This window comes from Poecilia latipinna, unplaced genomic scaffold (genome assembly GCF_001443285.1).
Source record: "Poecilia latipinna isolate Pla-1442-1.1 unplaced genomic scaffold, P_latipinna-1.0 Scaffold869, whole genome shotgun sequence".
In the NCBI taxonomy this organism is placed as follows: Eukaryota; Metazoa; Chordata; class Actinopteri; order Cyprinodontiformes; family Poeciliidae; genus Poecilia; species Poecilia latipinna.
The window spans coordinates 235008-249672 of record NW_015113485.1 but is presented as its reverse complement, the minus strand read 5'-3'; the positions used below and the strand labels follow the sequence as shown (position 1 = coordinate 249672).

Below are 14665 nucleotides of genomic sequence, written 5' to 3'. Positions count from 1 at the left end.
ATATTTACCTCCATATATTCTCCCCATCAACTCTGATCAGTTTCTTTCTCTGCTGCAGAAAAGCAGCTCCACTACATGATGCTGCCACCACTGTTTTATACAAAGCATGATGAGCAGTGTTTTTTTTTATTTTTACTTAAAACAGTATTTTGCATTTAAGCCAAAATATTCAGTTTAGCTCCCACTTAAGCAGCATTTATAAAATTAACAGCCCCATATATTAGAAGGAATAATGAATTCCGTCACACCAGACAAATTTATGAAGTTACATTTATTTTTGAAACAATTTATAACCATTACCTGTACACTGTATATGTATACATTTCCACTGATTTAGTAATATTACCATTTCATTACAAGCAGCCCACTAAAGACGATTTAATGGCATTTATCCACTCAGAAGTTGCAGTCCAGGACTGTCCCATCAGATTGGTCTAGAAGACGCCATGGTCCCAGCTATGGCCACAGACAAAGCTGCTGCTCAAAGAAAGTAAACTATCAAAACTAGGCTCTGCAACATTAGTAAACATTTTGGCATATTTCTGTTCACACTGTGTGTATCAGTTCCTATTTAGTCAAAGTACAAGCTTAGACTCAAAATGTAGTACTCACATTCTGTAGCTGTGAAAGCAGTGTAAAAACCGTGGTGGACTACTTCAATTGTGCATTTGAAAGGGGGAAAAAAGGCTAAGACAGAAAGATAAACCTGTTGAGCAAATCCTCAACAGTTGTAATTTACAGGCTTATTATACAAAGGCATTGATTAAAAAAGTACAGTATGCTGATGGTGATCCAAGCAGTTGGCACATCTTCTAACTGATTGATATATTGCACATGCTAATGATTCATCTTCAGCTCAGACCGAGTCAGCAGGCTCTACAGTAAGAAAATTAACCTCTGTAAGACAATTCAGGCTCAGAAAAACTCACTTTCACTTTATCAGCTCAAATAACTATCAGAAAGTTTCAGATGGAAAAGTAACAGACAGTAATCTAACAGTCTGTTTCTGCAGCTGGTTTACTTCAACTTTAAGCTGGTATTTTTTATCTCATCTCATGCTAAATCATTTGATCCACCAATATAGCCTTGATTTAGTTTAGTGTCGTCTCCTCTGGCTCTTATAAAAGGCTTTTTAAACAGTCAGTTGTACCTTTCATTACCTTATGAGTGTTTAAACTCCAACAATTCATTAAAGCAATGCGATTCAGTCCGCAATCTCTGTACTAGGCAGTTAGTATTCATTAAATAGTTACTTTGCGTCCTACTGATCTGTGCTGCTTAAATTCCAGTTTTTGTGCAGCATATCCAAGATAACCGAGGAATCCCATCTAACTACATTTTCAACTATTTCTTCTCAGACTGCTGAGGCCTAAGGCAGTGATTGTTTTTATATCAAAGTGTCTGGAAGCGGTGAGAAATCAGCTAGTTTTATTCAGGCATTGCTATGTTCAACATGTTTCAACAACCAACATCACTGACATCATCAGCAGCGTGCATCCACTGGCTAAAAACAAGCAGGCAGAATGCAAATGTCAGCGACGATTAACATTCAATCCAGAAATTATCAGGGTTTTTTTTGTTGATGTTGCTTTAAACTGATTTACTTGTAGCAAGAGGATTTGATGTACAGTCACGTTACTCTGGAGAATCACAGTAGGCAGCTGGAGCTAAGGAAATGTATAACTAGTGTTAAATTTATGCATCTGATGTAATATTTCAGTTGAACAGAGGTTAAAGGGATTTGAGATGAGGTTATGTAAGCAGTCAATATCTTATCTGCAGTAGGTAACTGGTATCTGCGTTTTGTACAAATCCAGTTTAGTTAGGCCTGGAGGCTGAGACTAACGAGTAGCCTTGTGAACTTCTACTGTCTTAAAATCTCTGATTGCTAAATGCCACAGTGTTGTATGTGCCGTTTCATGAACCTTTAAACTGTTGTCATGCTTGAACTTGTAAATTATTTGCACAAAGAACTAGAATTACAAATATAATTTGAGTCAGGAATAATCTTCAATAATCTTCCTGCATGAAACATGTAGAAGCGTTTCCAGTAAATATAACTGCCTGATAACATTTGAATGGTGTACAAATCCATAAATTGTGTTCAATTAAACCCCTATAATATTTTTTAAACCATTTTCCTTTGATTTCACAAAGTTTCTCTGATCAGAAATGCTGTAAATGTTTGGGGAGTAGGAATAAATTACTAGCGCACCACCTCCAACCTCAATTTCCTGTGTGAATAATTATGAATTTCTGTATATATAACAATCTAAAACAAAGGTGACGACAGTTTAAAGGTAAAAAAACCTTAATTTTCTGATTTGAGCTTTTTGAATTAAATAGAAGAGCATTCTGAAACAGACTCTGATTGGACTAGCTATTAGCTTTAGCCTTATAGACCATCTAAATTTGATGTAAATTAAAAACATTAAGCAAATTGTCTACTGCAGGTAGGAAATTAGCCGTTTATACCGTTTCTAGCAAAACCTCACCTTCAAAAACACCCCAAACTCTCCTTCTAACAAGTTTCAGGCTTAGTACATAACAGAATGAGCAAAAGGTAGATAAGGCATTAATTTAAAGGACACAAGTTTTTGTCCTTTAAAAGTTTAACACTGGTGGAAGAAAGAGTCCAGGTAAGGGATTGTGGATAATTTCCGTGTATTTAAAAAGCCCCAGAATATCTTTGTCTTGGGTATTAATCGTATTTCTCAGACTAAGGCAAAATTCAGTTAGTGCTTCTCTGCATGCATACCAACATGTACATGCACTGTCTGCTCGAAAAAATCCACAAAACATTCAATTGGTATTGGTATTCCCTCTTCTTATCCAAGACTGTGTGGTTCCCCTTCTTACTATACATCATACAACACTTGTGCAACTAAGCGCATTTTTAGAAACAATTCTTGAAATTTAGTATTAATCCCTGCAGTCATTCTGCAATGACGCTTGGCTCGGTGTGTTATCCCTTTAAATCCCTACGAAAGTGTTTCCTGCAAACAAAGCTAGTGTCTCAAACACTCCACTTTATCTTTCTCCCTCTGAGAGCTTAAGGGCGACAGAGATAATTCATTAGAGTATTGATATGTCAATATATGTACGTATGTATGTATATATGAATATAAGATCCATAATCCCTTATTAAAGTCTGGTAATCTTTACTCCAGTGTCTCCAACAATGAGGCGGGCCATGGAAGGATGAACCTGTGAAAGACCAGAAAAAATTGATGAGTAACTTATTGACACAAAGATATAATACAAATTACACAGCATAAACTAATCAGAACCTGAACCAGAATGATAAGTTATTTCCATTAATCTTTTCTAAATTCCTCCCACTTTGCCATTATTCACCATGTTGGTGATCATTTATATAAAAGCCCATGTCCATCTTCAACTCTTTGGCTTCACAAGACAAAATGTGGAAAATTTCAAAGCTTATCACAGATACTGTACGGTTACGTTCAGGTGCTGTTACTGATCTTTCTAACCTGCGCTTGTAGTGGCCCGTAGGGCACAAGTTCACCATCCACAGTGAGGGTTCCCCGCGGAGACAGCGGCTGCAGCCTGAAGGCCTTGCAGGAAACATGGCTCACGTACGGCGAGTTGACTGAGTGGTGGTTTCCTTTTTCCATGGCAAAGAACAGTCTGAGTAGCGTGGCTCTGGAGATGCCGGCACGGACAAAGGTCAGGTGGATCAGGCCGTCGTCAAACCTGGCCTGAGGTGCAGCATGGAGGTCAGCCCCAAGGTGGCTCTGGTAAAGGGCCAAGACCAAGACAAAGTCCCCTTCAATGGTGACCCAATCTCTGGTGGGGAGCGGCTGATCGAGTGGCGGTAACAAGTCGTCCCTTGGCACATCGAAAGGCAGCGAGACAAACGGACGGTTCCTTAGGAGTCCTGCTGGTTCGTTAAGGTCAAAGTTAAAAGACGAGGACGGCATTTGGAACGAGGGAGAGTTCAAGGTGGAGTTAGGGGTGTTAGGACGGGGGGCGAGGTAGGATGATGAGTGTGGGGAGGAAGTGGAAGGGGAAGACGGCGGTGTGGGAGAAAAGGAGGGGGGAGTCATTTTAGGAGGGAGGGAGTTGGAGCTAGAGTGCTGGAGGAGTGAGTGGGGCCTTGGACGGGACGTGTTTTGGTTTTGGTCCAGAACTTTCTGCTTGTAGGAGAAGGGATTGTGACGGAAAGGGGAAGAGATGGTGAGAGATCGCTCCCGAGCCACATCCAGAGAGTAAGACTGTTTTTGGAATAATGTGTCGTTCAGATCCATGTCCTCCATGCCATAAGAAATCCCAGAATCTGTGCTGGATTCTTGACTGAGAGGCTGGCTCAGCAGAGAGTCGGCTATCTGGCTCGAAGGAGCCGAGTTCTTCCTCACCAACTCTCTGGTGCTCTGAAGACTGTCCTGGCTAGAGAGGTCATCTCCAGGCTCTTCCTGTGCCTCTCTTCCCATGTCCACCCCGTAGCTCTCTCCCAACTCCCTGGCTCGCAACAGTCCGTCCGCCTCCAGGGAACCGCCACTGCCTTCCTCGTCCCTGTCATCGTCATCCTCCAACATTTCACAGGAGTCTGGCTCTGATGTTTCCTCGTCTTCCCTTTCGTCCCTTATCCCTGCCAGCCTTTCATCTCTTCCCATATTGGATTCATCTCGTTCATTTGACGCAGAACTCGCTCCGGACTTCTCCGAACAGTTTCCGGACTTCTCTTCAGCTTCCATCTCCATCTGCCCCTCCTTCTCTCTGTCTTCTGCCAGACTGCTCGCTCTCACCACACCAGTTCCTTTACCTCTACCCCTCTGTCGTCTCCTTGTCCTCTCTCTCTGCCTCTCCTCTCTTTCCATCTCACCTCTGCGCAGGAGGCTCCTCTGCTCACTGATGCCCATGTCGGAGCAAGTGCGATGGATGGGTGTTTTGGAGAATCCATCCAGGCCTTCAGTAATGCTGCGGGAGAGGGGTCTCCTGGGTGGAGGTGTCCCATTTGAAGTCGTGGCAACTACAGAGGGAGGCATGTAGGACAGACGGCCCTTGTACGATCGAAGAGAAGCTATGCGCACCAAAGTGCCCAAAGTGAAGCGAGCTGAGCCCAAACCACGATACCTGGAACAAAGAAAATGTTTAAAATGAAACTTTGTCTTGTGATGTTTGATTGTCCTAGAACTTCCCACACTTGGTCATGCTTTCAACCACACATTTAATGCATCTAATCGGGATTTTATATATCAGACAAACACAAAAATACTTTCTTTTCAACTAAAAATCTGAACTCATGGCCTACACATTGGCCCCCTTTCAGCGCTTTTTACTCTGGTGCCCATAAATAAAATCCAGACAGGTGACAGATAAGGTTTTGGGGAAGCTTGAGGTAGAGTCTGAGGAAGTACACATCATCCTGAAACTCCTGATGGCGGTGGAAGAGAAACAGGAAGTGTCTCAGATTGGTGGAGTTAAATACAGGACAATCCAGGAAGAGAGACTGTTGGGGGCTACAAGGTTGAGGCTGGGACGGCGGTTTCCTTTCCACCAGGAGGGCGGCCCTAATCGTAGTCTGACCTACAATTTAACAGTTTAGATCAAAGAATATTCATGTGTTGGAATGACCCAGTCAAAGTCCAGAGCTGAACCAGGAATCTGTTGTAAGAACTGAAAATTGATGCTGAGATAACCTATCCCTCCAGTCTGACTGAGTCTGAACTGTTGTGCAAATAAAAATGAGTGAAAGCATCTAGATGAGCAAAAATGGTTGAGAAAGGTGCTTCTACAAAATATTAACTCTGAGGGTGAATAAAAGTGCCCTTTACCATTTTTTATTTATTTTTTAAGATTTTTATGTGTAAAAAGGATTTTATAAAGATATAACTACTTTTGCTAGCCTATCACATAAAGTCCCCGAAAATACAAAGAAGTTTGTGGTTTTAAAATGTCAAAAGAATTCAACAGCACGGATACTTTTGCAAAAAACAGCACCAACCAAATAACTTGAGTTTTGACATAAAACGCACACCTTTCGCTTTCGATGTCGACATCAGACACAAAGCCCCAGGCGACAGAAAGGAAGGAAAACAGTCTCCTGGGTGCTGCAGTACGGCTGTTTTTGGAGGGCGAAGGGCTTGTTGTTATAGAGACCAGGTCCAGGGGTCGGATGCCGCCTCGACAGAGCAAGAAGCAGCAGTTTAAAAGGAGCGGCTCTCGAAGGCACATGTCATACCTGAGGAAGGGAAGTAAAAAAAACAAAAAAAAAACTCATCTCTGATAGAAATAGTCTCCATTTACAAAGGACATACTGGGAAACCCAAATGGTGATTTTAAAATATTTGTTTCAGATTTGCAGGGAGAAAGTACAAATTTGACTTTAAATAATGTTGCATCTGAAAAATATAAAAAAAATCACAGTTGCTCCATCTCTTTTTTTAACTGCTAATAGCAAGTTGACCTGGGGCAGATTTCACAGTTTCAGTGTTTCATTTCAGTCGATATCAATAATTATTAGTTTTTTGTTTTAAATATCTGAAATACTCCCAAACCAGCGACGTGATTTTTCCTTTTTCAGTCCAGTTTTCACCTTGCGCCGTTGTCATTTATTTCTAAGTAGGTATGAGCGATGAAACCTGAAACTGCTGCTAAGCAAGGTACTCAACAGGTTGTTGCTAGGTAACCACTAGCTACTCAACAAATTGTTGCTAGGTAACCAAAGAGTGACCTTGCTCAGCTAATTGTGAGCGGCTGAAGCTTTGCCCTCTGCCTACATCTCCCAGAATGCAGTGCGGTTCTCAATCGAAGTTCAGTGAAATTATTGGGTACTCTCTCTCTTTGTATTGATCAGATATTGTCTATCTTGATGCATGTTGTTATTGACTTGTCCAGCTTTACGTTGATGACAGATAGAAATGGGTTGATGACGCCTGACCAGTCACTGCTCCCCTCACCCTGCGTAGTGGTTGATGGAGCCAGCCAGTGCATTCCCAGAGCCGCAGGGCAGAATGCCAAGAGGTGTCTTTATTGCTTGTTCCCAGTCTGGACGCTCCATCAGTCCATTGATCACCTACAGATCCACAGGATATATATATATATAAAAAACTTCAGGAGACATAAAACTTTACCTGCACATCAATGTTTTCATCAGAACCTCACCTCATGCATCAGGCCGTCTCCAGAAACAATGATGATGCCGTCCCACTCTGGCAGCGATATCTCTCTGATGAGCTCTCTCGCGTGGTTCCTTCGCTCTAGGACAGATTAATGAAGATAAATTAACATTCATGCATTATCCTTACTCACAGCTACGGTTTTCAGCTTCTTGTGTTACCCGTCTGTATGAGGTTGTAGCTGATGTTGGCCTCCCTAATCATTGGCAGGATGTGGGCCTGACACCACTGCATCGCCTGGCCTCTTCCGCTGAACGGATTGACCAATAACAGTAGTCGCCTGGGACGAGGTAGCAGACTTCTGGAAAACTCTGATGATGAGAGGAAGAAATGCCAAGTTAAATTTTCAAATAGTAATTATTCAGGACATCTAGAAATCCTCAACATTTGTAGCATGACCTAACTCCTACCGCTGGCTTTTATCGGATTGTTTATCCTTTATTGTGAAATATTTCTAATAATGCAAATTTTCATTTGCTGTCTCAAATTTCAACTGATGTTAAAAGAACTGACTAAAATTGTATTTTCACTGTTTTCTCCACTGTTCAAATTGTCACTTTTGTCATTGTCACAATAGTACAATATCATGATAAAATTTTAAGCCCACATCGTCCAACGCAAGCTGAGCTTTTGTTTCAGAGTTAGTCGACTCTTTTGAGACTGAGCCTCTCTTATTTCACCTGGCAGTGTACTTCACTCCAATCACATGGCCAAAACTCAACGCTCTCCGTTTCTTGAGACACTTTGGCTCCCTTAGCATAACCTGACCATTGTTCAAACAACATGGAGTACCTGAGTGTTGTTTCTTTTCCTCTTTATGACTGCAGTGTACCCATCGTCTGATCGCTGCTTCTAAGGTCAAATCATTCCCAACGGGTTTCTTGAATGCAACAATGAACTCACTGTACTTCAGTCACCAGATCTCAGCGCAACTGAGCGACTTTGGGATGTGGTGGATCATGAATGGGCAGCCGACAAAGTTTCAGCTGTTACATCATGCCATCATGTTAATATGAACCAAACTCCCTGAGAAATGTTTTATAAAACTTTGTTGAACCTAAGCAATGCAGAGTAAGCAAGTGTAGGTGAAGATAATCATTTGCCACCCAACACCATGAACTGATTTTCAGATATTTTAAACTGTACGACTTAGAAATGAAACACTTGCTCTGTTCACAATATAATTCCAATAATATTTTCCAGCAATTTACAAAAGTCATAATTTTAAAGAAACTATATTTCTCTCCTAGAAATAGTTAACTGTGAACAACTAAAGGGCAGCTCAGTGATCACTAAAGCCCAACAATACTACCATTCAGAGTGCGAAAAAGCTGATTCCTAAATTAATACCAAAGCAAGAACAAAGATGGAATGTAGCAGAATAATTCAATTGCATGTTATGTAACGAGATAAGCAACAGAAAACATCTAGATAAGGAACGTTAACAGAGGCTACAGTGACAAAAAGGAGACTGAACATTGAACACTTATCTTCTGATAACCAAGTCTTATTAGTTGAAGGGAAGGAGTGGCATGATGCAGCACCTTTACCTTCTCTGTCTATATATTTCAGGGCTTCCTCCACTGTTTTGTAAGCCTGGCTGGCCACCAGGCTTTACTTGTGCCCCCACCAGGCTTAGCATTGCTTATTTAAGTTTTTTTTTTTAAATGTTTGCATTTTTTAAAAGACTTTATAGTTGGTGTTCAGATATTAATTTTTCAGTCTTTCAATAACACATAATCATCAAGTGATATTTTCCAATTTCCTGACAACTTTAATCATTTTTTAACTCAAAAACACGGCAGGCGGCTGGACGAATGGACTGCAGAGCAGCCCGACTACCAGGCTTAGCAAGTTTTCTGGGTGAAACTTTGTATTTATTATGAATATGTAGACTCATGTGAGTGCAGAACAGACAAAAGAGAGGGTGAACAGTTTGATAAACGTCAAAGTTTACTTATTGAAGTGTTTAGGTATTGTGCAGCCTTTGAAAGCTGTGAAGAATAAAAACTTTCCAGACAGAATGAGTTGGCTGCACATGCAGGAAGACCCAGGGCCACCGTGACATTCAGCTATAATTAGCAAGAGTCTACAAAGGGAGGCATAAATGAAAGCAAACAAAACAACAAAATGTGGAGTTTCAGACCAATTCCTGGAGCCAAACATAAAGGTCACAACAAGCAAAGGCGCAGAACAAGCATTCTTTAAATGCCCTTCAACGCAATCGGTTAAAAACAATCAAAGTCTCTAAATGGACACTGTTGTCAAGCTTAAAGACCCAGTGAGCCGAAACATCTAACAGTGAATACTTTACAAAGAAATAACATTTTTATAGGGTCGCTCAAAGCTATAAAACAGAACATGTTTTTTCACCAGATTTGTATTAAAATCATTGGGAAAAACCAGCAGCTGAATTGCATCTTTCTGCAGATGATGATGTTCTTTACTGAGACGCTCCAGTCGACCTAAAACTGTCTTCCACCTGCTATAACCATCACTGTTCTTACTGTGACGGATACTAAATTAATGTCATCTTCCAGTAGAGCAACACAATATAACAAATTAGCATCACACTCGCAAAAAACTGTTCATTTACTATTTAGTAAAGTAATAAATTTCAAGTCTGCATTTCATCTATTTGGCCGCTGGGATCAATGTGATGTCGACACTAAAACTCATTAAGTGGATTGAGAGAAGATGTTATACAACAGCATAAAGACGAACGAATTCAGGAAAACGTGGATTGTAATCTGTAATATCATCGCAATTTCTACCAGCAGCTTTGCTACTGAACACTTTTTCATTTTTCATTAATTCTTCTTCTGTCACAAATGCAGATAGAAAATGTCAAATACATAGTTACTTATTTTACAGAACCACTTCAATACTATCTAAATATATCTTTGTATGCATTTTTTTTTTCATTTTTATTTGACTTTTATTTATGTAGACCTGTTCTGATAAAAAAAATACAAACAGCAACAATACAATACATTAATTAAATTTCACTCAATTATATAAGCTGTTAAAATATTGCCTCCTTCCTGAAATAATGTCCTAAGTCATTGTTTTCCCAAAAGTATTTTTGTTTGTTGAAACATCTTTTAGAAGGAAACAGTTTGACTTAGGCCATTAAGGTGACATATGAGCTAAAACCAAGACCAAGCTTCATAAATTCTCTCTTTTTAAAAATAATAATAATAATTTGAATCGTCCCAAAGGATAATTTTGCAGAAATCTCATAGAAAATGATAAAACTTGAAGTGATGTAGTGTTAATCTATCAATCTACCAGGTAGGTTTGTGAAAACCAGCATTGTACAGCCAGACTGATTATAAATATTGTTTTCAGATCTGAAAATCTAATTTTTAACATGAGTGAATATTAATGACTGCTTTGATACAGATGATCTGTGATTCTGTCTGGACAAAAAGGCTTTTCAGGTGAAAGAGATGCTCACCTGTGTTAGCTGTAACGGGCACTTCTCTGAGCAAACACTGAATAGCGGCCGACCACCTCTCAGCTTCAGGCCGGCTTTCTGCCAGGTACGCCTTCACCTGCCTGCGCCTGGACACCCCCTTCCTCCGCTTCCCTGGCGGATACCAGTACAGCACGAGCAGCGGCGGCGCAGGAGAGCGAGGACAGCTGCACCCCACCAGCTCAGACAGAGGCAGCAGGAGACGGGCTTCCTTCCCAGGCCGCGATGAGAGACGCTGGATGTGAATGTGGGTGTGGGTGAGGGTCAAGGCATAGTTGGACGTCGGACTCAGAGGTGGTGAGGTGGTGGGGGAAAGCCCTCCTGAGCTTCCAGGGCTCTCCGGGCAGCTGCAGCTGCTGCTGCAGCTACTGTCAGATTCCCAGCTGGCAAACTGTCCGTGAAGGAGGGCTTCTTCTGGAGAAGGCGAGGAGGAATCTGGGGAGCGCATCCTCACTTTTGGATCGGACGACGTCTGCCAGTCTGACGAAGCAAACAGTACGAGCTTCTGGATCCAGAAGCTCAAAGAGCTGTCAGTTCTTCAAGATGTGCAAGAAAAATTAAAATGTGTCGGAAAAGAACTTCATCCCTGAAATCACTTCAAAATTATTCTTCATGCAGGCAACAACAAAAAACAACAAAATCTTCTGACTGGGTCTTCATTTAAAAAGCAAACTTCTTCCAGTATAAAGAGTAATTTTTCAAAAGAAATAATCCAGTGAAGATGAGGGGGAAAAAGCAATGAAATCTAATCAAAGATGTCAGCTTCAACAGTTTCCTGCCAATTAAAAACTGGACAAGCAAAACTTCAACACGTGAACGGGAAACTCAGTCAGAAATTGCATAAGTACAAAAAAGTTTACATTTCAGTTTGAAGCTGCCTTTGGTCTTAGCAAAACAAGGCAGCAGAGCAGCTAATTAATCAGTAATCTTTAAATAATCACACCAAGGTACAAAACTGAACCTCTAAAAAGAAGAAACTCATACATCAATAAAGTATCAATAAGACAAGAAGCAAAACACACCTTTTCTGTGAAAGGAGGTCATTAAACTAATGTGCAGCGATTCCTTAAAGTATGTTGCATGTCGAGTGCAGCCTGCAGCGTGACGAATGCCCCGTAGATATGATGAGTGCAGCTTTTCTGATTAGTGCAGCTTTTCTGAGACCTTTGAAACTTCTATTGCTATCTGAAATCTCAGAGATTATATACGACACAAGCAGGAGGAGTGACAAAAATCACGCTTTCAGGACGGTAGTGTGATAAATTAAAGAGTCGTCGTAGAAAACACTCCTCCGAATGACATCTGACAAAAAACAAACACAGGGAATAAGCAAAAAAAAAAAAAAAAAAAAAGAGGAACAAAGCAAATGCACAAAGGAATCAGTTCCAGGTAAGTCCTTAGTTCATGCCATCTTAATGTCCTTAAGTAAAGCCCCTGGAGTCACGTTCCCTCCCAAACATCTCTGCTCCTGTAGGAAAAGAAAAGCAACGTTAAGTGTTGATGTCAATATCGGAAAGTCAGACATCTACAATGTGACCCTGTAAGGAGTTGAGTAAAAAAAATATTGCTCATTACTATAGAAAAATGTATTTTTAGATCTCAGTTTTAGCAACAATCACTGCAATAAGCAGGAGAGATTATTTTCACAGTGAAGCAATATAGATCTGCCACGCTTCTTGAACTTAGGTGCGTCTGGGCTGCTACTGACTCACAGTCACACATCCTTAAACCGCCTTGCTGAGACGCCACATTACTGTGCATGAAATAGTTGCATGCCAATGACCGCAGCTTGCAAGCATTTACATAATCAGGAGTTTCAATCCTCAGGACTGTGGGACAAAAGTGCCCTCTGTCACAATGTGGATCTTGAACTGCTGAGCTGTCTTGCTTTTACGTGATCACAATGTCCCCAACATGTTCCCTCAATTCAGTTCCCACGACAACCGTGACTTTATCACGGCCAGTTCAAATGCATGACGCAAAACATTATCGGCCAACAAATACAATTTTATGATGATGCACACACTGACTTGATTCAGAACTACCAATTTAGACGCACAATTAGAATTGAGGCATTTTTTTTTACCTTGTTTATCATAATAAACCACTTAAAAGAACAACTTCAACACAGGTTTCATTCCTCCTGGTATCAAATCTTTCACAGATTAGGAGGTTTGCTTCATGCCCAACATGTTCAGTTTTGGACTTAGCTGACCACTTCCCTTCACATCAAACACATTCACAGAACAGCTGAACTTAAATAAAGAAGATTAAATTTAATGCACTGCAAAAATATTACCTAGTATTTTTTGATCTAGTTTCTAAAGCAAATATCTTAGTATACTTGAAAAAAGACAAAAAATAACTTACAAGTAATTGTTCAGCAAGATATAGGAGCTTGTTTTGAGTAAATAATTAACATTGATGAAAAAAATAGCTACATTGGCAGACTATTTCACTTACAACGAGGGAAAAATGTATTTTTACAAGTGAAATAATCTACTTTTTCCATCAACCTTTTGCTGAAGATTTACTTGCAAATTAGCTTTGTATTAGTTTATATATTAGCACTAGAAACTAGACTAAAAATATTTTGGTAAGATTTTGTGTTTTTGTTGTTTAAAGATATAATCTATTTACTTCTGAAGGGAATTATTTAGAACCGAAAAAATATTTTCACAATTATGCATTTCTCTGATAGTCCACCACATAAACTAGATTAAACACCTTTTAAGTTCCAGTCAGAGTTTTGAAGATGTATTAAAACTTTTTCAAAGCCATGTATTCTAGGTAAAATGTCATATTTAGTATGCAATGCAACAGAACAACTGGCTTAGTAAATGTTCAATCTCAGACAGATATTAACCTGGTCGCAGCTCTTTCCAAATGCAAGAACAGTGTGGAAACATTGTTCGAGCTGTAATGCAGACAAACCAACAGTTGGCCAGTGTCCTGCTCTGATTAAACACGCAGAAATGCACCTCACTGATGCCCATTGTTGCATCTTACGTCCTTGAAGTGCAGGGCGGGGACACAGAAATAATAACAAGGAGGCTAAATTTGTCCCCCCCCCCCCCACCCACACACACAAAGAGGTTGTAGAAATAACGGTAAAGAAAAAAACAGTTTGGTTCATTTCCTGAATACACGGAGGTATTCATCAATTTAGGGTGTAATTACGCAGTTTAAAGACACATTTTAAAGCCCTGGCCGGCAGTCTGGTTATCGTTGGCTTTACATGGAAACTTTGATCGATGCTGACCACCTAACCAAGCTAGCAACAATCCGTCAGTTAGCCAGCTAACTTAATCAGAATTTCTTCAACTGCGGCACGAAAACAGTTATTAAAATACTATTCAAAAACAAACCCAAAACTGTGTTTGAAGAGAGTTTTAAACTACAAGAGAGTCAATTAACCCAGAGGCCAATGAAAGTTGCGCCCCTCAGTTTAATGTTAGCTAGTTCGAACTGTTGTCAGTTAGCTGAAGCTAACAGTTTTCTACTTCATATCCAGCTTAAGTTTAACTTACACTTGCCTTTTGTTCCCTTTAAAAAATTTATCGATATATATTATTGCTAGCTTTAGAGTCCTACTTAATCGTTCAAGTCAAATTGTTAGATAAGATGTACACAAACTAGCGTGTTAGCTACAGACCGCTGTGATTTACTATGCAAAGTAGCGGTAAAGAAATACAAGTTAAGATTCAAATTTGGACCTTATAAATGGTAATTCAAGCCCAGCAGAACACAAAGCAGCGCTGAAACAAAGTACAAATTACCTCATCCTGTCCCCCTCTCCAGGACTGCGAAAACTGAGTCGGAGCAGGAAGTGTCTGGAGCCGAGGCAGCAGCAGGTCTGAGCGGCGGAGAGGAAACCCAATGACGGCAAGGAAAACACTGAAACACCCACCGACATTCTCCAATCATCAGCAGACCACCACTTCCGGTTCCAGTCATTTGTTATCAGGCAACTGATGAATGCTCATCAATAGACAGTCCCGGTGCAATTAAAAGCCCGCAGCGCGGTGCATTATGGGAGGTTTAT

General features: G+C 40.4%; 1 protein-coding gene across 2 annotated transcripts; it reads right to left on the bottom strand.

Moving 5' to 3' along the window:
- Positions 1-256: 256 nt before the first annotated feature.
- LOC106957058 (sphingosine kinase 2-like) lies at positions 257-14573 on the bottom strand. 2 transcript variants are annotated; one of them, XM_015048258.1, is made up of 9 exons: positions 14400-14573; positions 11643-12088; positions 10603-11147; positions 7304-7453; positions 7129-7223; positions 6924-7039; positions 6002-6205; positions 3495-5097; positions 257-3207 (listed from the first exon to the last, which is right to left on the bottom strand). In XM_015048258.1, the coding sequence occupies exons 3-9, from the start codon at positions 11066-11068 to the stop codon at positions 3145-3147; spliced, it is 2697 nt and encodes an 898-aa protein (XP_014903744.1). In that variant the 5' UTR covers positions 11069-11147; positions 11643-12088; positions 14400-14573; the 3' UTR covers positions 257-3144. The 2 variants fall into 2 exon arrangements, with proteins under 2 accessions (XP_014903744.1, XP_014903743.1); XM_015048257.1 differs by having other exon boundaries at positions 10603-12088.
- Between the last annotated feature and the right edge of the window lie 92 nt (positions 14574-14665).

Coding starts and splice junctions, on each gene's coding strand:
- LOC106957058 (XM_015048257.1), bottom strand. CDS start 11,068: ATGCGCTCCCCAGATTCCTCCTCGCCTTCTCCAGAAGAAGCCCTCCTT. Junction 6,206..6,923: donor TCCATCAACCACTACGCAGG/GTGAGGGGAGCA, acceptor TCCCTTCCTCAG/GTATGACATGTGCCTTCGAG. Junction 5,098..6,001: donor GTCGACATCGAAAGCGAAAG/GTGTGCGTTTTA, acceptor TCTTTGTTCCAG/GTATCGTGGTTTGGGCTCAG.